Source organism: Talpa occidentalis, unplaced genomic scaffold (genome assembly GCF_014898055.3).
Source record: "Talpa occidentalis isolate TD23 unplaced genomic scaffold, MPIMG_talOcc4v2.1 talOcc4.3, whole genome shotgun sequence".
Lineage (NCBI taxonomy): Eukaryota > Metazoa > Chordata > Mammalia > Eulipotyphla > Talpidae > Talpa > Talpa occidentalis.
In genome coordinates, this window is record NW_023603184.1 from 77,371,393 (window position 1) to 77,397,581 (window position 26,189).

At 34.5% G+C, this 26,189-nt stretch overlaps 1 protein-coding gene across 1 annotated transcript in view; it reads right to left on the reverse strand.

Annotated features, from left to right (window-relative positions):
- The window catches only part of LRP1B (LDL receptor related protein 1B), a 1,722,250-nt gene that overhangs the window by 1,066,547 nt on the left and 629,514 nt on the right, over nucleotides 1-26,189 (reverse strand). The window contains exon 3 of the mRNA XM_054699700.1: nucleotides 7,293-7,430. Coding sequence (XP_054555675.1) covers nucleotides 7,293-7,430 — 138 coding nt within the window. The remainder of the gene's footprint in view (nucleotides 1-7,292; nucleotides 7,431-26,189) is intronic.

The following is a 26,189-nucleotide window of genomic DNA, read 5'->3' on the forward strand; positions in this document are numbered from 1 at the left end:
ATAAGAGTCGTTTGAAACAAGGAGTTAAACTCCTTATGAAATTGATTGTTATTTCTTCTCCTACAGATGTTAGGTGAATAGACAGAGTAAATATTCTAGTAGGCTATAAGCTATATATTCATGTTATTCATTTGCACCTTATTTAGTGAAAATCAACTAAAGAGAGTACAGTTCAGCAACTTTTGAAGACCCTGCATTACCTCAGAATTCTCACCATAGAAAGATGGGTTTAAAAATATGGACGTATTGTGTTAGCGTGAAGCCACTATTTTCCACCAAGAGAGAAATACAGAACTGAGGGAATGTTTTAATAGTGAGTATCTTTTTCCTACCATAAATGCGTCAGAGTTTGCTTATTTTAAAGCAATTAGTTTTTCTTTTTTCTTTTTTTTCTTTTTTTTTTTTTGGTAAAGATTTATTTATTTATTTATTCATACAAGCACTGGGTACAGTCAGAAGCGGGGGAGGATTCACCAGAGCCAGAATGGGGAACAGAACAGGCAGAGGACCAAAGTACACTGCTGAGGGGAGCAGCAGGCGACAGGAGAGGTCTGTCGCGCCATGTGGGACTCTCACCCTGCGGCCGGGGATCAAATCGGCGCTGCAGAGCCTGCGGGCAGCTTCGCAGCCCAGCGCTCAACCGCTGCGCCACCGGGGAGGCCCGCAATTAGTTATTCTATACAGATTTTTTTTTTTATTTATAAAACTTTCTTACTTTCATATTTATTTTTGGACATAATTCTGTTTGGGATCAAAGACACCAGTTAGTATATTAACAATCCAATATGTAAATGCATTATAAAAAGGTTTACTTCCAGTCACCAACAAATTCTTTTAGATTATCCTTTCCAAAGCTGAGTTATGATAAATAGTAAATTATTCATCCTTTTTCACAACTATTCAGTTGGCTAGTCAGCAATTTCTACAAGTCAAGATATTCAAACAATTGAAATTTGAGCCCTAAGACTCTTTAGCAATGTAAATGCAGTTTCACAATTATATATAATGAAACAGTTAAGAAATCTATCTGCACAACAGCTTATTTCTAAGTGAGCAAAATCTATAAAACTGCTACTCTGCAAAATTAATAGAGCTATCTATGATCACGTATGTGCATGCATGCAAATATATACATACATACACATGTATGCATAACCATAGACACACACACACATACATTTAGAACAGTCTTCAATGAGTGCATAACCCTTCTTCATATAGGTGTCATTTGTGAATAGAAACAATATCTGTAGTAGTCTTTTGAAGGGATGCTAAACTTATAGCAGGTCTATGATAATATGAATTGTTGCTGTGCTTCTCAAAAACCCTAAATTTGTCCCTGAAACAATCCAGTGTTAAGGGTCATAGCTGTTCACTAAAGTAACTCAATAACTTAAACCAATCTCTTTGGGAGAAAATGCTTATGCCTGAAATAAATTTGAGACTATCTGGTCACTTTAGCAAAACGCAACACAAAGAAAAGAATATAGCTGGATCTACTCTTAATTTGCAAGATATTTATTAATCAAAATAGCATAAGTACACAAGCCTAAGCTCTCCTAGCTGGTTCCACTGTTTGTCTTTTTGACTCTACATTTGCTGACGTTATAAATCACTTGCATAAATACAGGTGAAGTTTTGTTCATGTGTTTTAAACTTCACATTACTGACAGATACACTTTTACTCACATTCCTGCAACCTTACCTCATCTCTATACCTGTATTTTGGAGTCTGTATGCTTAACTTCCCTCCTCTATCCTGTAGACTTGCTTTAGATGAAAAAAAGAGAATGGCCACAGCAAAATATAATAGAGTCCAGAAATAAACCCACACAAACATAAATAGTTAATCTATGGGAAAATCATATGGTCCAGCAATAAACCTCAGTATTTATGCAAATAATAAAACACTAATTCAAAAAGATTTATACACCACTATGATCAATATTATTCACTATAATCAAAACATGGATTCACCTAAACCCCATCAACAAATGACTGGATAAGGAAATTGTGGCATATATACCCAATGGAATACTACACAGCATTTAAAAAAGGATGTAATAGCGCCTTTGGGGACAAAATGGTTGGTCTTGAGGTGATTATGCCAAGTGAAATAAATCAGAAAACAAAGGACAATTAACAGGTAATTTCAGTAATTTGTGATGCTTAACTATATAGAGAAAACAAACTTGCAAAATTGAAAAAAATAGCTCTTAGATGTTGTGAAAAATATAGGTGGCAAGGGGGAGGGAGGTAAAGATGGAGAGGCAATGCAATAATGTATTGGCACTAGAGCTTTGGTGGAGGAAGAATGAAGCATATGCTCATGTTCAGGTGCAGAGTTACATCTCCCAAAATTATATAGTCACATATGTGAATGACAGATCAATACAATTTGATGAAAAATAAAAAAAATAAGATGATAATAGGAACAATATCCATTGATCCAATAAAGTAAAATTAAAAGAAAAAACAATAAATAAAGTGCTCCAAATTAATCTTTCTTCTTCACCAGTTTCCGCAACTTCATTTTTTTCTCCTTTTTTGCTTCGTCCTTTCCTGCTTTTCTGGTACCACTAACTAGTCTCAGAACACTCTGAAATTAGTGTTATATTGACTAGCAAAGCAACAACACAATACTTTCTTTCAGAAAAATTAATGAAAAATCAATTCCTGAATATTTAAGATAATAATTAGCTTCTAGATGAATTCCTTAGACTATATATAAAATTTAAATAGGATGTATTAGAATAGCTAATTTTTCTATGGTGAGACATTACAGTACCATAGGTTACATTTACCTTGGTCCACTTTGAAAAAGAGCTAACTTGCAAATTACCCCCAGGATTATTTAACGCTTTCTCAAAAGACTTTAGTTTTATGAATAGGGGCATAAAATCTAAAAAAGAGTAAATAAAATATTAAATACTATAATTTGGCATCTAAAATAAATACATCAGAATTACTGACAATAGGTCATGGGTGGATGGAGAAAAATATAATTGAAAATACTAGGAAAATTAGGGCCTCCCCTGGTGGCGCAGCGGTTGAGAGCTGGGTTGCCAGTTCGATCCCTGCCACCAGCGAGGGTCCCACAAAAGAAAAAAAAAAAAAAAAAAAAAAAACACCTAGGAAAATTACATTCCAACTACAAGTAAAATAATCAAGTGGAATTTCAAAAATTCTGAGTTGTTAGGTGGCATTATTATGCGGTGTTAGGTGACATCTAAGAAAATCATATTCTTCTTTAGGTTTTGATCACATAAACCCAAAAATATATGCTCCAAATTATGTTACAACATGTTCAGAATAGAGAGGATTCAAAAGAGTATTGTGTGCTTCTGTGCATGTGATTTGATCTATCTGGGTGGTGTGCTTTTCAGATATAAGTTTCATTCTCTAACCAGTTTTTGTAAATTTTTCACATACTTTATCCCCTTAAAATATAAAGGATATTGGGATATTTGTGAAGAACAATCCATAGATTCATAATCACTTTTTCTGAGACAGAGAAGATAGAATCGTTTTTTCAGTGGCCTGGAAGTTTCTGTATCTTTTTAAGACAGTAAGAGCAGATAGTACCACAGAGATTTTCATTACCTTGTACATTTAATGTTTTGCTCTGTAAATGTAATCTAACTTGGGTTGTGAGTAAAAGAGCAGCTTCTCTTGTTCATAGTCTTTTTAAATGTTAACATAGTGAAATACCTTAACATGTCAAATTTGAAAAAGTTCTGTATCATCTGGGATGCTCTTCTCTCTGTTACTTGAATTTATTCTCTTTGTCCATCATTTTGAATATGTTTGGAAGGACCTCTGTAGAAATACCCTGCATTAAAAAAAAACCTTGTACTGTGTAGAATGTTTTCACTGCTCAAGCAACTTAGAATCAGTGCTATTACCACCAATATGAAACACTATGTAGGAAGAGATGAAATTTTCTAAAATATAATGTGGTGATTTTGAACCTTCTTATTGCAAAATTTTTACAAGTACATGCCTATATATAAGCACATCCATATACAAAAATCCATTTTTCCTTCTTCAAATAGAGCTAAATTATGGAAATTAAAATATCAGTGCTATAGAAAATCATTAATAATAGATATATTTTCATTACCCTCACCAGGAAGAAATTGATTTTTCGAGGAAACATTCAGAAAACAATTCAGTTGATACAAAAACACTCCCAAGACCAGAATATCATGTTCAAAATGTTAAACTTTTCCTCTGTTAATTTTAATAAAGGAAACAAATATGTCAACTTAAAGTACTCTGGATTCTTTATTAGAAACAAGAAAACGTCCATTTTTTTCATCATGTCTTAAGTTGCATGTATAATTACTTAGGGTATATACTTTGAATGCAGCAAAGAAGCAGCAATGGAAAGAGAAATGATTTAGACAGAACTGTTCTGCAAAGGAGAAGCATTTCTAAAAAAATCAATGCAATGTTTGAATTAATCTGATCGCTTTCTTTATTGTATGTCTATAGTAGATGATAAAGTTCCTTAGAGAACTTGACAGAGCTGATGCCTAAGGAACTCTTCAGAAAGCATTTTTTTCATTGGATGTGACCCAAAATCAAGATGATGGTTGAGGTTGGAAAAGAAAATAGACTAATTTCCTATGACATATTTTTACAAACATATTTTCCCATTTAAGCACAAGCTATCCACATGATATAGGTCATGGGTTACCCAAAACGTCTCTTTTATTCTTGCTATATTCCAAAGGCAATATACCAGGACAAGCAGGATGACACATTTCTAATTTTTATTTTCTCACTGTAGAAATATTTCTACACTGAATTAAGAAACTGACAGAACAAAACACACCAAAGCAAAAACAGACAATTATAAATCAGAGACATACTGCAGTAGGGAAGGAGGGAGGAGAGAGGACTGAGGTGATGGTGCACGGGTAAAGGAAACGGTGCATTGGTAAAGGAAATTCTATTAGAATTAGACCTGAGAAGGGGAAGCAAATATTGTTTAAAAACGAATAGGGCTGTAAAAAAATTAAATATATATATATATTAAATAATAAAAAAGGAAACTGACAGAAGTCACGTAGTTGTATCTGGTCAGTTACTTTGATCCTACCATTCTATGTAATTGTTCAAAGCACAGAATTAGGCCTAGAATTAGGTGAAAAACCCTCTACTGACCTAAACAAGTAGTAGAGATCCAAATATACCTCTTGTTATTTCTAAATCCACCACAGGTCAGGATAAATTATTCACTAGATTTTCTGAAACTCCTTATTTGATGATCTCTAGAAATATTTTAAAAGGCCAGAGTGGTATAATCAGTCTCCTACTGGCAACTTATGAAAGAAAAAAAAAAAAAGGTTGTCATTTGTGATAAAGACAGGAATTTTGGAACAATCAGAAATGTGAATTAGAGGAAGATAAAGGATTGAAGCACAAACCTATAAAAACTCTAAATCTATCTCAGTCTGAGATAAAATTCAATATCATTTTTAATTTTATTAAAATGTTTCACTTTTAGTTGAATCTTGTTTTACTATTAACATACTCTTCTCCTCCCTCCATTCATTAGAACACTTTTATATTTTTATTAGAAAAGTCTGATGTATATTTGTATGATCTGCAGCACTAAATATGTTTAAGATACTCAAATTTGTATAATCACCTCTGAGATATATTTAGCAAAATGATGTTTTCACTTTTAGCAACTTAGTCACATCTGTTCATTCAAAGCATTTTCTAGGTGTAATAAGAAGCCTGAATTATAACTGAACTGGACAAAATTAAATTCTAGAAATTTATTAATTCTAAAGAGAGAAAATAAAACTCTTTTACTTCAATCACTTTATAAGTCAGCACTTTGTTTTCTGCTGCTATAAAAGAGTATGTCACAGCCTTCAAATAAAAATAAAATTTCTAATAACTCATTATACATGCATTGTAACTAAGAATCTGCTAACTTCTTATGTGAAAAATACAGAGCTCAAGGCTAAGAAAGGACACGTGACCAAAAAAAGGAAGACTTTTAACTTTTCAACTTGAATCTGTCCACAGAGACACAGTAATCAAACATCCATTTCAAAAGAGGGAAAGGATTTAGAGACCCAGTGATGAATGGTATCTCAACATCCTCACTGCATTACTTCTGAGATTTACTCTTTTTCTCTTACCTCTCTCCATCTCTGATCTGGAATCCACTTTATTTTATCCCAGAGGTGGGAAAAAGGCAGTTGGCAAACGCTGTCCAGAAGGTTTTGTTGCCCTGCACATCCCTGACCATACTCCATCTTAAAAAGCAGCAGTTGACTTTGAACACTAAACACATACAGATAGGGAGATGCCTCTGAAAAATGGAAACTTTGGGTGACCTGAGACCTTTTACCAAAAGATAGCAATTAGTTTGTGAGAATCTGTCCAGAGACCAGACATGTATCTCTAGTTTTCTATAATTCTGTCTATTTCTTATTGTCTTACTGACCCCACAATGAAGGACAGGTTACTCTTTGACATATTAGCTTCAATAGACATCATTTGTGTGGTAGTCAGTGAGAATCTACGCTACAGACTTCTGGTTCAGTAATTTTTTTTTTCCCTAGTTCCATTTTGCAGCCCGATTCACTTTACTGGTAAATCTTTCTCCAGAATTGGATCTTTTTCTTAATCCCTGACATTTACCCTGTAACTTCATCTAACATTTCATTTCCCTTCCCCAACCAGTTGTATTAAAGTATTGTAGTTCCAATTAACTTTCAGATTTTAATTTTTCTTCTTCCTATCCTTAGCTTATAAACGCTTGATCACTGAAGAATTCAAATGTTGATTTTTTTAAAGAAAGAAAATAACTAGAAATTAATATAATTTACTGTAAGTAACATTATAGAGAATTTTACTATGAGTCTATTCTATTAAAACATTTGGTGGCAGAGGGCTTACTTCAAATAATTGTGTTTAAACAGAAGTTCAGAAAAACCAACTTTTACCAACATATTAATCTCCTGTGAGAAACCCTTTACATTTGTTCTTTGCTCAAAAGTACTCTTTTCTGTGAAATACATAATTGTTTAAGAGACACACTTCAAAGACCAAATGCATTTTTTTCCTAACAGCATTTTCAATGAAGCACAATAGTTGCAGCTTTGAAATGCATATTGAGTATCTCTGGCAATAAAATTCATGCTTTCTCAGTAACTGAAGTGTTTAAGTTTAAAAGAAAAGGCAGGTTATAAGTTCTCTTTGAACTTTCATTAAAACTCTGAAACATTTATATTTCAGTTGAATGGTTCCACAAATGAACTCACCCCGACAATGTACTCCTTCATCGTACCCATCCGAGCAGTCCAGGACACCATTGCACAGCTGGGATAAATGAACACATTTGTTGGCACCAATGCAAGCAATATGATTCAAGGGGCACTGGATTTTTACCACCTCAGGACCTGGAAAAAAGGTGTAAAAGGAACAGTATGATGTAGGTTGACTTTATTCTTTAATATTAAAACTGTTAAAAGAAATGACTAGCATTAATTTATAAAACTATAGAAAATACTACAAGAAGACACCTGTGACTCTCAGAAACATCAAAATTACCCTATGAGTCAAAAGCTAATTTTTAAACACTTCATAAGCAATAAAATATTGTGTATTATTTTGAGTTTATTTGTTAAGCAAAGCAATGTATTTGCTACTCTGTATTACAGTATGTGTTGGAAATGCTTTAAATATATATACATACATCCATATATATATACACACATATATATACACACACATACATACACATATAGCCAAAAGAAAATATTTATTATCAAAGAGAAAGAAAAGTAAAGGATACTTGCACAGAAGCAAGTAGGCAGAAAGCTGTTTCTGAAAGGGACAGGTTTGTTAAAATCAAGACCTGCCTAGTCACAGTCCGGCAGTCTTGGGAGGAGAGCTGCCTCTGCTTCTTTGCAAAGGAGAGGGTTGGTGAAGAGACACCTGGATGGTCACAGGTGGGCAGGAGAGCAGCTCCCAGAAACACTTTTTTTTTAAGGTAGCAAAAAAATGGAGCATATTTATTCCTTAATTGAAAATCATTTGCCATACTGCATTTTGCAAACTAAGGTACACAAGATGTAATTTGAAACATTTACATACTAATACAATTACCACTGTAGCAATTAGCACTCATATCATGTCATACAATCATTTCTTTTTAGTGTTTCAAAAAATTCAAAATTTTGAAACAATGCATTAAAAGTAGAAATATCCTTTTCAAATCTTAAAGTAGCATGGATCTAAAATATGAGGGATGGTTTGACTCAGTCATTGTCCTCCCTTATTCTTACATAAGTTGATCAAGGTACTTAAACTGTGAGTCTCATTGTTCTCAAATGTGAAATATGGAAAATGGCAACTTGTCGGCGGTACTCCTGTTAGAATTATATCAGGTGCCAAGACAAAAAGACTGTAGTGCAATTTCACTGAGTTGTATCAACCTAAAGGTGATTTCATTTTTAATCTATTTTTTAAGAATGTGAAAAAAGCTAGTTACATATTGTAAGGGCAGGACTGGACACGGTGCAGGTTCTCTGATCCCATGCAGACCAGGTAAAGGAGGAGTCAGAGTCCTCAGTGGTTTTTTGCAGGTCTTTTATTGGGGTTCACCAGGCATATGGCAGGCAGGGGTGCTGGGGGGGCTGGGAGGCTGGCAGTCCTCCCAGCCCCAGCAAGTCTTCACTCTATCTGGGCTCTCTGGCTTTCTCTGCTTCTGCTTTGGGCTTCTTCTCTTTCGGCTTCTGCTACTGCTGGCGTCCCCGTGTCTCAGCCTTTAAAAGCCCAGTCTCAGCCCAGGTGAATCCCATCTACCTAGGCCCACACCCTATTCCAGGTGCCCGCCATCAGGCATGCATTCAGGACAAGGATCCATCATCTATCCTGACGGCGGGAGGGCAGAAAAGCCTGACATTTTTCCTTACCCTACACATATTGTTATGGAAGGATTCTTTTGTTTAAACAATCTTTACAGAGTAGCTATAATGCAACAGAATATGCTAAAAAGTCAATGATTTATAGAGCAAACTCACTGAGTTTAACTGCTGCAGGTAACTCTACTTTTTATATAATTACCATTTTTCTTCCTAGAGATATAATTTCCAAAATCAATCTATAGTTCAATAGACATTCTCCAAATTTTCCATAATGATCAGGAAACTTGCCCAGCTCTCCAACATCCAAACTGTACCATATAACTCTTATATAATTCACATGTTAATCTGATTATTACTACAGCCCAGATTCCAGAAGGCACACTTCAGATTTAACCAGAGTTATGTAAGTACTCATGGATATAATTTATTTAATCAATTAAGGGTATGTTTCCTCATCTGTGAATGAAAGTTTCCTCTGAGTTTACTTTAAAGGGTTGTTGTGAATATCAAAATGTATTGATGCCAAAGCAATGGCAACTGTGAGATGCAGTCAGGTAAATAAATTCAGCACAACTGGCTGATTAACAGACTCAGAAGTCAGATTCTTGGATCCAGTCACAGGCACCAACACTTATAAACTGAGTGATTTGCCCAAGTTAAGTAAATTCACTGGGCTTCATTGGGTGTGTAGGGTAAGGTAAAAAGCATCAGGCTTTTCTGCCCTCCTGCCATCAGGATAGATGACGGAACCCTGTGGTCCTGATGGCAGGCACCTGGAATAGGGTATGGGCATATGTAGATGGGATTCACCCGCTAAGACTGGGCTTTTAAGGGTGGTGTCATGGAGACACCAGCAGAAGCAGAACCAGGAGAAGCAGAGCCGATCAGTAGAACCACGAGAAGCGGAACAGCTGAGACCACCAGAGAACACCAGAGAGCCCAGAGTGAAGACTTGCTGGGAGCTGGGAGGCCTGCCAGCCTCACGGCCCCCAGGAACCTTGCCTGCTGTGTACCTGGTAAATCCCAATAAAACCCTGCAAAAGCCACCAAGGGCTCCAGAACATTCCTCCTTCACCCGGCTGCTGGAATCAAAGATCCTGCTCCATGTCTTCCTGCCCCTACAGGGTGGTAGTTATACAGATTATATAAAGAGCTCTTCATATTGCCTGGCTGTGAAATATTTAGATTGCTTAAATATTTAGATTTCTTGTAAGTAAAGAATATTCCAAGGAGGTGAGTTGCCTTTTACTAAATACTTGAATATCATAACTTTTTTTGTTCCAAGTCTTGAAGGAAAAAAAAAATCAGTTTTACTTTCACTATTTCGTTACTGCAAACAAATAGATATAAGGCCAATCTAACATATCCTAAGATATGCAAAAGTATGAGATTACAGAAAATAGTGATGTGTTAGATGTATAAAGCAAAAATAGTATTCAAGTCAAAACAAATAAACCTGGAGTTGCCAAAAAATGTGTTTTTGAAATGCCTCATCAAATATGAATTAAAGGTATAAGTAATTTTATTTGATGTTAAAACAACTTTCAACCTTTTGTGGTTTGGGGGATATGAATAAATTTTTATGATGTAGCTTCATTAGCTGAAGTGTTACTTCTAAAAGCTTTCTCTATGATTTCATGTATATTCACATTTTATATGATTACTGCAATATAAGGCTCCTAGTTTAGTCAAAGAGCATATGACAAATTATTTTGTCAAAAATGAACACAACTCATTTTACCTAAAACTTCTATCTTTAGCTTGAGCTTCAACCTTTTAAAAATAAATACACAAATTTCCATATAATTATATAACTGAAGTACAAACATACATTTAAATTTAAATTCCAGGAATATATGGAAGTGAAACACTTTTATAAGGAATGTTTCCGGCTACTGAATTTTATATTTGTAAGATAAATGAAAATTGATTTATAATATGATTTTGATTTAAAAATGATTTGCAAAGCTATAAACTCCCATGGCAGACACAAAATAGTTCTTTTTAATATTAATTGTCTGATCCCTACAAATTTTAAAATATGCATCCTTGCATAACTGTCAAAGTAGTGGTTAGGCCAGTTATATATAAACTCTGTAAAAATTCCAGAAATAAGTCACAGAATATTTCATACACCTGGGAGATTTCAGAAATTTTATAGAGACCAAACATTAGCATGTATAAGAAGATGTTGTTTTAAAAAGTATTTGGACTGGCTCAAATGAACACAGGATATCTTATGTTTAAGACTGACATATAGTTAAGTGCAGAGTAAAAAGAGTGAAATGCACGTGTATCAGAAAAAATCAGCTTATTAAAAACAAACCAGAACAATGTTGAAATTCTCAAAAACACTGTGAGAACTAATATAGTCACCCTACTAGCAACTTGCAAAGACAAAATAAATTCATGTAGGAGAATGAAAAAGTTAACCTGTTTCTTTATAGACTAATCACTAAAATTGTTTTCATCTTTTAAATACTCTTGTTTTAGCTTTCATCATTACTAGGTAACCAGTAAGATACTCAGGCATGGCTGGATGGACTGCACCTTACAACTAGTCCTCCCCAAATTTTCAAATCAAAGCAATAAGATGTTTTTAAGATACACTGATATAGGGGACTCCCAGGTCGTGTAGGGGTTAAAGACAGCACTATGATGCTATCCTCAGCCACTGCAGCATGAGTTTGATCCCAAGCCAGGCAGGTGACCCACATGGCACAGGAGACCTTTCCTGTCTCACCTGCCCGCTACTCCCATCAGCAGTGTATTTCAGTAGATCTGCCTGTTCTGCTCCCCAACTCTGTCTTTGGTGAATCCTCTCACCGCCCCTGCACCTTTGGCTTACACTCCAGTTCTTGTATGCATAAATAAATAAAGCTTTTAAAAAAGAGAGATGCACTGATACAAACTAGAGAAATTGAGGATGTTGCTGCAAGCCTTGGGACTCATCTCAATATTGATAAAATTAATAATTCAAACCCCTTTGATCAGTGTTGTGATTTTTCAGTGGGACACTTCTGCTAAAGTTATTATTTTGTTGTTTTTTTCCTAAAAAAATGGGGATAGTATCAAGACATGCCTGCCTCAACTGAAATACTCCCAGAAGTTAGGTAATATGAACTATTTCTGGGGGAATAGTTCACCCTAGATTCCCCATGATCATTTATGCAATAAGGGTATGTATATCCCTCATGATTCCTTTAGTCCATCTTTAGGTGGAGAAAAGACTCAACCTGATCCCTGCTACCCATCTATCTACCTGTGTGACAAGGAGAGACATGTGATTCCCAAGTGATGTGAAATCCTGAGACTATGTCAATATTGCATTAAATGATTCATCTCATGATGGCTTTTAAGAAATATAAATATTTCACAACCAGAATTGACAACCTGGACATACCAGGGAGCAAAGTCAGAGGCTCCCTGATATGCTAGGAATTATCTCTTGGTGAATTATGAGTTTGAGGGGAACAGGGAGAAGCAGTGGAGTGACAAGGGAGCATAAGAGGAATTTCAAAATAGCACAGAAAGACTTCAAAAGTTTATGGTAGGTCTAGTGAGAATGTCACTTCTGCTTTTAGTAATGTGCATTCAGAAAACTTCCCAAAGTTCCCAAATTTTAGGGGATCTGTGTAGAGTAGCATAAATTCCAATACAGTTATTGATTAAAGACAAGCTCCATAATTAGGAGGATTTAAAATACATCAACTTGGAAAATAGTATTTACATTTATAATTTTATAGACCTTACCCAATTAATTGAAATAGTCATCATTTTATAGGATAAACTTCACATTACAAAACTTTCTAGGATAATGTGATTCTTCTGTATCTTTTTTTATGTATTTTTTTACAGATTTATTTTTTATTTATACAATAGCTAGGGTACAGGCCAGAGGTGCAGGAGGGTGAGAGGATTCACCAGAGATAGAGTGGGGAGCAGAATAAGCAGACAGACTGAAAGCACTGCTGAGGGGAGCAGCAAGTGAGACAGGAGAGGTCTGCCTCGCCATGTGGGACTCTTCCTGGCTAACTGGGAATTGAACCCGCACTGCAGAGGCTGCAGACAGCTTCAAGTGCTGCGCTCAACCCGCTGTACCACCAGGGAGGCTCTCTCTCTTCTGTATCTTTTGAATGTTTAAGTGATTTTTTAAACATAGAGTACACATCTTTATTTAGTAAAAAAAAAAATAGTAAAAGAAACATAAATCTCCTCATATGTCTTTTCTGATTGAGATAATTGACAGTACATTTTGTGAAGGAGTGGTGATTTATTTCAGTAATATCAGATAAGGTCAAATATATGCATTTGTGACCATCATAGCCTCTTGGAAAAGCACCAATCCTCCTCCTTCAAATACCTTTGAAGTTATTTGAACCCTCTATCACATCCCTCTTTCTGGGTTTTATTCCCAAATCAGATTTTCATCTTTGTTGCCCTCCCTATTTCTATTTTTTCCTTGGTTCTCAATCCTCTGCCTTCCATCTCATTCATTTTTTATTTAACCTACACAAGTGAACAAAGTTCCCATGGCTGATTGACATTTCCTTTTAGTTGGCATTCCTTTCCCCCTACCTTTTAAAAATTGGGTACCTGCTGTGCCCCCACACCTTCTTATTCTACACTGTTTCCAACACTGCAGATCTTCATCTCCGCAAGGTCTTGGCCCTGCACACTGCAAAGGTGGAGGCATATAGGGTCCTTCAAAACTGACCAGATGCTGTCTTTGATGCTGTCTGTTACTATGTCTCATGTTTCTTACACTTTGTAGCCACACTATGGTTGATGCTGTTATTTATTTATGTCTATTGTGAACATATGTGGAAGCATTTTATAGTGTTCTTTTGGAAACTTCTCTCTGTCTCTGTCTAGAAAACACAAACACCTTGCACATCTCCTTGCACAGGTGTTCCCTAAAAGCTGTTGAAAGTATGTTCAGTTTATTTCTTCATTAATGTCTACTTCATTTGCCATGCTAAAAATTATGTTTCTCCACCATCAAGACAGCTTCATATTAGGTCTTACAAATGGTACTACTGTCAGAATCATAAATAGTCTCAATTGCTGACCACAGCCCCAACTTTTTGGCCTGATTTCATCATCTAATTATCACTTAGAATTATTTATAAATTATTCTCAGTACAGATATTCTACTTCAATTTATGTCATTTTTACCTCCCTAAAATAAACATTTTTTTTTCCACTTCTAGATTCTTCTGCATGCAATCTCATCATCTGGAAAGTAAACTTTATTATTAACCAACAAAATACTTTACAGGCAAGCCTAAATTCTGTACTCTCCATCAAGTTTCTTTTTGAAAAATAGCATGACATAGTGGGAAGGTTGAGATTTAGAGAAAACAACTACAGTTTTTCTCATTTTTTAGTTTTCTGAATTTAGTAAATATCTAACCTCAGAGATTATTCTTTCATATATAAAAATGGGGATCATAATGTTTCTTCCTCATGATTATCATAAGGAATAAATGAAATAATGGTTTAGAAAGCACTTTTGTGTATGGGTGTCACTGATCCTATATTGTTCTATGAAATTATACAGCCATCCTTTATGACACATTTTATTTTACAATACAAACATAACTGTGTAGCTTTTGGGCTGTGTTGACAGCAGGTAGTTTCACACACATTTCCAGAGATACAGAGCCTTTTACTTATGTATATTTTTTTAATTTCACTCCTGCCACTTTGTAATATAGAATGTACTATAAGAATATAAATATACTAATAACTAGATGATACAAAATCAAGAAAAATTATCTGATACATGTTATTACCAGATAGCATAAGATGCCCTCAAATTAGAAATTTTTAAATTATTCAGTATTGAATTTTATTTGTTTGTTTATTCATGTAAAAGACTGAGATTTGATTATATCTTGAAGAATTATTTGAAACTCAATCTCTGGTAAAATGTAATACTAGTTTAAAAAATACTGAGTAATGTAAGAACTATGAATTTGTGGAAATTTAATTAAAAATAACTGCTGTAAATTATTTTAAAAGTTTTAGTGCCATTATAACTAAGTAATATATTAAGATTTCTAAAACTTCATTACCTTGATTGCAAACGCTTACTGTTTTCTTTTACACTGAAAATGAAACAATGGGATACAGTTTCTTGAAAATATTAGATAGGCAATCATATTTTAAGAGGGGAAGGCAATTCATATGCAATTATATGTAGGAAATTATAGCATTTTAAAATCTATTATAGTTCTAGGCTGAAATATCAAATAGTTAACTATATGGTAACTTACGAAAACTAAAAGCATGTGCAATATTTACTCAAGATATTTTGGGAAAATTAGCATTTAAAGTAAAGATATTTAATGTCACATTTCTGTTTAACATTAAACATTAACATTGGATCACATAATGCCTTCACCAAAGTAATACAAATTCCCTAGACATGTGTTTATTTCATAAGTTCTTATATTCAAGCACAATTTACTTTTGCATGTGAACTACTTAAGTTGACAAATTGATAGTTTATGTAGAAAAATATGAAAATATATATAGTATTATTACAGAAAATTAAAATAAAATTTATGAGTTTCAACTTGTAAATAAAATATTAATTGATATCATTTGTTGGAATGATCTATATGATTACACTTGAAGATATAAGACAGGAGTAAGAACCTCTAAAGATACATGTGCCTTCAATCTCTTAGTTATTCACTCAAATAAAATAATTGCAGTGAAAGGGACTTCCTTGTAAAGGCTTGTGTGTTTACATATTTCAAGTGGATGTTGTGAAGATTCAGGCACTCAAAAAGATGTAAAATTGATTGATTTTGTCCAGATGCACTATACCCTTAAGCCATCTCTGACATCTGTCCTATTTTTAAAGACCCTGGGGAAGGAGATTTTGTAGCTTTGATATCTTGTTCTGGAGCTTAAAAATCTTTTTCCCTTTTCCTTACTCTTCAGCAATCTCAGTGTAGTAAAATTACTTGCATCTAACATCTAGAGCTTTATTTATGTAATTAATATATATGAAGCACACTTGGTAACCTAAGGAAGACTGAACCATACTAAAGTAATTTTGTTATGACCAAAGTCACCAGGTATCTGCTATTATGAGTATGAAAGAATAATGGTTAGTCGGGACTCTTATACTGAAAACTTTCTAGATTATATCTGGAAATGTTATGTTAAAAGGAGAGCCCTAAATCTATCTCCTGCTCTCCCCCACTCTCTCTCGCTTTCTATATGTTTTTTTTGCTAACTTTAAATTATATCAAGTGATTTTTTATCAATTTAATTGACTGCCAACACATGAATTCAACAAATATAGCCAAGTTGTAATATTTTCCAGTACTGAAAATACAAACATTTAGAATACAGTGAAAATTGACAAAGGAAAAATAATGTGAGAATATAGCTAAAGTACTGTTGTCATTAAAGATTTAGAAATAAGAATTCTATCGAACTAATCATCTGTCTTTCTTTCTGACCTCACATTCAAGGATAAATAGATAAAAAATAAATTAAATCACTGTATCATATGTGACTGTCATTTCAACACTGAAATGCATGAAACCCAGTGCTATTGGAGTACTCAGTATGAAAGATTAAGAAAATCAGTGATCTTTATGTATATAAAATGTTCCTTTATTCCTTGTCATACATCTATTTTCAATTTTTACTTGGTTGTGGATCACCCCACTCTCACTAAAAGGTCTCATTGGTCTCAATTTTTTTTTGCCTTCCCTCCAACTCAGTTAAAATATACCTGTATGGACATTTATTCATTTTAAAGATTTATGGGCCTCCCTGGTGGTGCAAAGGGTTAAGCACCGCACTATGAAACAACTGCCTCTGCAGCACTAGTTCCATTCTCGGCCCGGGGGAGGAGCCCACATGGCACAGCAGACCTCTCCTGACTCGCCTGCTGCTCCCCTCAGCAGTGTATTTCAGTGGCTCTGCCTGTTCAGTTCCCTACTCTGACTCTGGTTAATCCTCTCACTCCTGTATCTCTGGCCTGTAATCCAGCTCTTGTATGCACAAATAAATAAATCTTAAAAAAAAAATAGGGTTCCCCAGTGGCGCAGCCAGTTGATCGCAGTGTGGGTTCGATTCTCGGCAGACACAGGGAGGCCTACATGGCGTGGCGGACCTCTCCTGACTCACCTGCTGCTCCCCTTAGCAGTGTCTTCCATCTGTCTGCCTGTTCTGCTCCCCGGCTCTCTGATGAATCTCCTCTCACCCTCCCACACCTCTGACCTGTACCCCAGTTCTTGTATAAATAAATAAAATATTTTTAAAAAATTTAAAAAAAATGAAGATTTATTTTATTTATGCATAGAACTACTGGGGCATATACCAGAGTTGTGGGGGGGTGAAAGGATTCACCAGAGACAGAGTGGGGAGCAGAATAGGCAGATTCACTGAAATACACTGCTGAGGGGAGCAGTGGGCAAGACAGGAGAGGTCTGCTGTACCATGTGGATTAGCTCCCTGGCCAGGGATTGAACTTATGCCCCAGTGACTGGCAATAAATTGATAGTGCTGAGACTTTAACCCCTGTGCCACCAGGGCCCTGAATGGACACTTTTTAAATCTTGTAGTGTCCTACTCTTTGCTAACCAACTTGATAAATGATACTCTATCTCATAGGGGTAATGTATTTGCATTTAAATAATATTCTTATAAAAATATGTTGGCTTTTAAGATTGCAGTTTGAGGTCTTTTGGAAAAATGAGAAAGCTACTTTTGTTACAGAGCAAGAGACACTTCCTTAATCAATACTCGTATCTCACTTCTTGGTGGCAATTTTGATGATTGATAAAGTAGGTTCTCAACTCTCTTTTTTTAATTTATATTTTCCAGTGAGGAGTTTAATAATATCTAGATAGATTTAATGTGAGGAAATAGTAAGAATATAGTAGGATATAGTAAGGTTAAAAAAAAAAATCAATAGTCCTTTAAAGGGGAAAGTATTACTAAAGACAAAACCTGGCTGATGTTGTTCTATGATCCAGCATTAATAATCTTACTACAAGAAGATGCTTAAAATATAACTTTTTTGGGCCTCCCTGGTGGTGCAAGTGGTTATGTCTCAGCACTATGAAGCTTTCAGCAGCCACTGTAGGATGATTTTGATCCCCAGTCGGGGAGCTAACCCACATGGCACAGCAGAACTTTGCTGTCCCACCCCCTGCTTCCCTCAGCAATGTATTTCAGTATCTCTGCCTGTTCCGCTCTTACTCTGTCTCTGGTGACTCCTCTCACCTCTGTACCTCTGGCCTGTACCCCAGTCCTTGTATGCATAAATAAATAAATTGTAAAAAATATATAATTTTTTTGTCACTTTCTCCAGTGCATTTAAAGAAACTATTTTCTGGGTATAAGTACTACATTTCAATAGGTCAGGTCATTACCAGTGATCAGAAATGAGGCTACCATTCTAGGATAAACATCAAACAATTTTAGAGGAATCATTTCACATAAAACAGGTAAAATCGGATGTATGTAATCACCAGAATGCCTTCATAACTAGTTGAAACACAATTTCAGGTACCTATCATCTAAAACCTAGTACAACCTCAGAAGAAAAAAAAAAAGTTTTCTCTCAGTTAATTGAACAAGTTACTTCAATCCATATATGTCAACTCTCTTTTAAAATGAATGGATAGATCTGACTCTGGTGAATTCTCTCACCCTCCCGCGCTTCTGACTGTACCCAGTGCTTGTATAAATAAAAAAAAACAAACAAACAAACAAACAAACAAATAAATAAATAAAGCATGCCTCTATTAAAAAAAAAAATAGAATTAAAAAAAAGAATTATAAAATGAATGGATAGGAACCAGAAAACAGATGCCCTTTATCTTTAATTAGCAACACCTCTATTGAATCCTTAACAGGTAAATATATATGTTCTAGTCATTTTGTGAAATTCCTCAGTGAGAAAAAATATCCAATTTGAAAATAAAATAACTAAGGAAGCAGAAGATAAAATGTTTCAGTTTTGAATATCTTTCTTCTGAAATACAGAAGACAAATGTCATCTCTGAAGCCAACACTTTTTCCTCTAGCTATCTGGAGTTTTATTACCTACTGCAACCCAGTGGCAACTCCTAATTGCAGTTCTGAAGTTCAGGGTAGTGTGAAAAGCCTACACAATTTGACTCAGAATTGATTTCCTGGTAGGAAGCTTATTCAAATACTGGTGTTTACAGGAAAAGACAAGTCACATTTGACCTCCCCAGTGGTGCAGGGTTAAAGTCTCAGCACTATCAAGTTATTGGCTGCCACTGTGGCATGAGTTTGATCCCCTGCCAGGGAAGTGATCCACATGGTGCAGCAGACCTCTTCTACAATGCCCACTGCTCCCTTCAGCAGTGTATTTCAGTAGATTCACCTGTTCTGCTCCCCACTCTGTCTCTGCTGAATTCACCCCCTGTACCACTGGCCTAGATCCCAGTTCTTGTATGTGTAAATAAATAAAGATAAATCTTAAAAAAAGACAAGTCATAAAGTTTTACACATCTCTCAAAGAAAATGGGTCTTACTTCAACAAAGGGGCAGTGAGTGTGAACCTTCAACTGTCTAATCCACATGTCAAGACAGCAGAGTTATCCCATCTTTGATTCTACATATATGTTAGAGATTACCCCTGAATCAAACTCTGAGCACACACAGGTATAGGGATAACTACTCTTAAGAAGTCCTTTAGAGAAAACTGTAAACTAAGAGGATTATTTTTATAGTCTGTTCCTATAAGCTAAGATAATAAAAGTTTAGTTGCAATTTCCCAGTTAAGGCCAAAAACCAAAAGCAAGTTAATGTCTGATGGAAGGAAAGATTTTGGCAGCATATCACCCAAAGGGTAATAGAAAAAGGAATTCTAAATATACAACTCACTACCAACAACCTTAAAGACATTATTTAATCCCCTCACCCTAACTATGAGTAACAAAGACAAGATTTAAGGAAAAGAGGAAACTAGTAAATGAAGTGTCTCTTTACCTCATTGTTGTCAGATTAACAAGATTACTTTGAGGATCCAATAGCCAAATTACTCCTTTTCACCCAGTTAGTTTATCACAATTTAGATAAGTTTTTCTAAGTCTCAACAAAAACTGAATAATAATAATAGTTTTTAATTATTATTTTGTAGGAATCACTTAAGATACCACTAAATTATGCATGCTGACTAAAAAGGAAAAATATCTTTCTGATTTAGAGACAAGTTTGCATGCATCTCAGTGACATGACAAAGATCGACTGTGATAAATGTACACAGAAGGAAGATATTTTTGAATCCACTGGTCCATTCACCATGAAGGTTACTTAACAGGAGTTACTTGTTTATTATTCCATTTGGAAAAATAATCCTAGTAGTTTGGAGTAAGTGGGATAATGAAAAATGGAGAAAAAAGGAAATAAAATATACCTTGAATCACACTCACAGTTTGATAAGGAATCACACACTGTATGTAAAAAATAAACAATGATTCCAGACACCTAATTAACATACAGTGAATTTACAGTGAGAGGAAATCCTTTGAGCATTTTGAGACATACAATTTTTATATAACCCTATTTATACATTTAAGGAGGATAGTTTTAAAGTCCAATTTAAAAGTCCATGATTGTATAGGCATACTTTAATAACATAGTGTTGAATTGTTAGTAGAGTATATAAACGTTGTCCAATTTAGACCAAAAGTGAAACATCCTCAATATTGAGTAAAGGTAGCCTTCAAAACTTATTTTTAAACCATTCAAAACAATGTTAACTCTAAAAATGATCTCATGATGTACTTTCAATGAATGCAAATTGTTCTTCATTGCATTTTGTAAAAGTAGTATTTTATTAAGATAACTGCTGTTTATTGAGTATTCCCTTTGTTCTAGACTCTCTAGTGCACACATAATGCCCATTATCTCATTAAAACCTCACAAAAATCTATGAGTTAGTTATTATAATTACTATTATGTAAGTGGGGAAATTGAAGATTGCAGAGGTTAAATACCTTTCTCAAGGTCACAGAGCTATACTGATATTTGAATACAAATCATTTATAGCTTCACAACCTGGTTTCTTCATCATTATGTTATTTTGTTCTACTATCTCAATCCCATGTAACAAATGAGGCAAAGAAGCCTAAACATACCTTTCTATCTGTCTTCCTGTGTCTCTCTTTTTAAAATATATAAGGAACTTGAAGAAAAGGGAACAAAATCATGTGCAAAGCCCAAGACTATGAAATATGTTATGTCAATATTTACACAGAACTAACAGTCTGGGGTGAATCCTGAATATTTTAGAACAGATTAAATACACTGTACAGACTGCAACTTCTATACATTGCCATAACAGGGAAACTTGTGGGGAATGTTGGCCAGCCATGGATAATCCAGGAATGCTTTATGTGGAATTAACACCAGTCCTGGGTATCCAGAATTGCTCTGTCTAGGGAGAGATTGATAAGGATAGGGGATGCTGAATGGGAGACATAAGCAGCTGGGTGACAGGTAATTCTTTTGGGGAAAGTTAGATGAGCCATTTTGCTCACTTTGATCTAGAGGGACAGGATTTGAAGGATCACATGAGGTAACAGTTGTTTAGAATCATGATAGAAGATTTTCAATATTTTCATGATTAGTACAGTTGTGTCATGCATATCAGCTACATATCACTTATGTGTTGAGAAAATGGTATTGTGCATTTTCAGCAAATTTTAACTATGAAAATGGTTTCCATATGCTTTGCCATGGTTGCAGAATGCTTATTCACCAGAGTTCTGGTTGTCCTCAGTAAGTTCCAACAATTTTCCAAAGGTAAGCAGTGCTGGGTAAAGCCCATGTTTTCTAATGTCAATCAACTGAACCATAGCACAAGATTGCTACCTTTCATCGCTTAGTCAGTCTTTCTCTATTTAGTTATTTCCATTTGTGGGGAATCATCTGCAACAAACAAACTGATCTCACGTGACTTACTACTTCTCCCTGGTAAAGTTCTTCTAGTTTTACCACTTGGCACAGTCTCAGTGCCTGGTTAGCTTGGCAGGTCCAGTATGAATAATGCCAACATTACAGACTCAAATACCCATATGGTACAATTGTGTGCTCTTCCGTTTCTCGGTCACAGATTTTACTTCCTAACATCTGCCACCCATATATCCTTTTCATGCTAGAATTGATACAGGGAAAGTCAGTATCTTTGAAGCAATACAAATACCTAAAAGGAAGAACTGATGTTACTTAGAATTCAATTGCATATTTAAGAAGACAGATTCTTAACCAGGCTTGAGTTTGAGTTCAATGTGCCAACACTAAACACTCAGCCAGACTCCCCCTGGGAGACACTATAAGGAATCACTACAGGGCCTTTGAGTGTGCTCATATAAATGCCTCAGTTCATTAAATAGGATCTTAACTGTCTTGTTGTAAACAGAACTGAATGCTTCCAATTTATGTGAACAATTAAACAACAGCTAAATAAACAGTATACAGTGAATAGTGAATCAGCAAAAGTAGTTTTTCTTTCCTCATGGAAATCATCTACTGGCAATAGTCATTTCACTTGACATTTAAAAACCAACTACTTTTGTAAGCTATCTAGATAAAGACATTTTTGCTGTGTAAAAGGAAAATACAGAAAACAATGAGATTGACATTGAACTACACCCCAAAACACACAAAATAATCACATTACTAATAGTCTTCATGAAAGTAACCCAATAAATCATATCTGAATGGTATGAAAAAATGAACTATGTATTATGTGAAAATTAGAAAGAAATTTATAAATAATTCTGATTCATGAAATTGTAACACCCTCTTAAAAAGTTCCTTCATTCAGAAAGTCAGACAAGAGAGCAAATAATAAGGGAATTTTCTTATTATCTATGTTGAATACTATGAAAAAAATGGAAAAGCAAATGAAATTCATAAATCAACCCAGTACACCAGGTGGGCTTTTTGACATCATCACTCTATTCAGTTTGAGGGACCCCAAGGCTGCTCAAATTTACACTGAATTATGCTTTACAGTAAATATTATTGCAGCAAGGTTTTAGTGAGTTCTGCCTCCTGCTACAAACCACTTTTATCAGATATATTTGCAAAGAAAGCCATTGATTTTTTTTCTTTTCATTGCCCTTTCTGACCCCTTATAAGCCTGGCAGTGAAAAGGGAAAAAAATAAAAAAGGTGAGCTGAACCTGAAAACAGAAAAGGGGGGAGTAAATGTCAACAGAAATATGCAGAAAGAAAATCAGGTCTCAGGTAGCATAATTGACTCAGTATTCATCTGGCTCTAAATTTATAATATTTTTTTAAATTGGTCTTTTCTGAATAAATTTGCTTAGATACATGCAAATAAAAATTTGCAAAGGAATATTTTCCACTTCTTTTGTCATATACTTATTTATTCAGTATATGCATTCAAAACAATGCACTTGTTACATCAATATTTTAGTACATGGACTCATATTGAAGCATCTCATATTGAAGCATTTGAAGATGAACCTTTGCAGACCTGTACACACACACATACACACACACACACAAACATGATCAAATTGAATTTATTCCAGTTATGTGAGAATGGTTCAATATAGTAAATCAATCCAAAAATGCCACGACAAAATGAATAAAAACCATGAGCATCACAATATATACAGAAATAAGTATTTGATTACTTTTAACACAAAAAATTATGTTAAAAACTCTTAAGCAGGCATGAAAGTAAATTATATCAATGGTGAACATCTAAAAGTTTTGCTTCTAAGATTAGGAACAAGACAAGAAAGCACACTGTCATCACTACTATGGATACTGTCACCACTACTATTTGATTCTAATAGAGCAATCAGTTTTAATTAGAGCAACCAGAAAGAGAAACAAATCATCCATACAGAACAGGTGTAGGTAAAATAGTCACTATCTGCAGATATATTTTTTGTATGTAGAAAAAAAGCAAATGACTCCACAAACATCATTAGAAATAAATAAGTATAGGGAAAAAAAAAAGATGATATCCCTTTTTCATGTTAAGTCTGCCATTTGCAGCAACATGATTAGAATGAAGGGGTATATACTCTGTTATATTTCAGATGGAGAAAAACACTGTGACTTCTTATTGTAGATGATAAAGAAACAATACAAATGAATAAACAAAAAAAACAAACAAAAAATCCTTCTAGATTACAAGAACAAAATAGTGATTACCAAAAGGGGAGAAGAAAGAAGGGTAGTTTAGTTAGGTAAAAGTGATCACCTGTATGATGACGGATGAAAAATTCTGGCAGTAAATATAATGTGGTATACCCAGATGTTGAGTTATAAGGATGTATATGTGAAACCTATATAATATTATAAGCTAATGTTATGTCACAGATAATTCCACAGATATTTTGTCAGTTTGAGTACATATGCATTCCTATCCCGAAGAAAATCTAAGTGTTACCCAGGATCTTATATTGGCAAAAGAGATACAGGAAAAAAAATAGTCATGAGTTGCAGAAAAGATTTCAGATTTAAAATGTGACAAATTATGTTTAAAGTTCCTGTTTTCTGTTATTTGTTTTTAGAAACTGAGAATTGATAGCATGAAAGTACAATTGAACTGATCATATAATGTCAGATATGACAGCTTGTTTAAAATTGTATTAGTCACTTCTCAATTTCCTATATATGATGAATCCACGATGTACAGCCTTAAGAGGTGTGAGTCACAACTTGAGACTTAAATACTAAGGCAGAAGACAAGTGTGATTTTATTCAAAACTCCATATATATAACAAGGTACACAAACACACACACACACACACATACACACACACACTTTCCCCTGCTTATTGCCCTCTGTGTCTTACCTCCACTTCCTCCCTTGATTTCTCAAAATTTATTTCTAGGAAAGTTAAATGACTAGTTTAGGTCTCTAGGAAAATGATACAAAAGACATTTCATATACTTTATTTATACCAACTATCTTTATTTTTCTGCTACCTGCTATTGTTATATCTCTACCACTGCATGTATTAACAGTGTTCCTTAATTTTTAACTAAGTTTTTAGAACTATTGTGTGTACTTGGTGTCCCAGTTTAAAATGATAAATAGCCTAGAAAAACTAATTGAAGTTGATCGTTTCTCTCTTACATGTTAGTGTGAAGTGAGGGCAGGAGGGAGGATCCAGTAAAAGATGGCTCTTGTTTGTTTAAACTTTACTTTTCCCTAACTTTGAACTTTTATGAAAATGCTTATTCAACTAACCATCACTAGGTATGAACTCTAGCATAAATCTATCAATCTATAAACTATAAAGCATTGACAAGAGAAAAAAATCAGTAAATGTTGAGTTTTTGTTTTTAATTGACAATGCAGTATAGTACAGGTAGACTTTCTTGAATATATTTAAATTAAAATTTAATTTTCATGAAAATAAAATAACAAAATAAAAATTATTTTTAGGAGGTAAATTCATTCTAAATCTTCTAGAAATAGATCTAAAAATGAAAATATCGGTTACACAATACAAAGTAGGATTACTCAAAAGTTATGTCACTATTTAAGCATCATCAATTTTCAAAATTGCATATGTAAGTTCTTGAAATGTTTGGATTGAAAAACACAGAACCAAAGAACAAAGAAAAATGCAGATGATTAGCATGTGATGCTAATATTCTATAAAGTGCCCCAAACTAAGGGCATCATTTATGACCCCAATGAAAGTCATTAAAATGTTGAAAAGGAAAAGTGGAATAACATGCATTATTTTGTTAATTAGAGAGACTTAGTCTGAAATTAATGGTTTCACATATTGCACTTAACTTGTTTCATCTGCAAACTTCTACTGAGGAAAAACTCCCAATTATTTTTTTAAAGATTTATTTGTTTGTTTGTTTGTTTGTTTGTTTGTTTGTTTGTTTATACAAGCACTGGGTACAGTCAGATGTGCGGGAGGGTGAGGGAATTCACCAGAGCCAGAGCATGGAGCAGAACAGAGAGACTGAAGTAGTACACTACTGAGAGGATTAGCGGGCAGCAGGAGAGGTGGCTGGGATCGAATCCGCACTGCAGAGGCTGCAGGCAGCTTCGCAGCCCAGCACTCAACTGCTGTGCCACTGGGGAGGCCCAAAACTCCCAAATTTTTAAAATCTGTCATTTTATTGGGTAGATTCTGAGTAATATAGTTCTATAGGTTACAATTTTGTACCTGTTTCCTTCAAGACTTTTTTTTTTTTTTTTTGATGCAAGTTTTAGGTCACTGTCATTTTGAAATATAAATCCTCTTCCAAGTTTCCT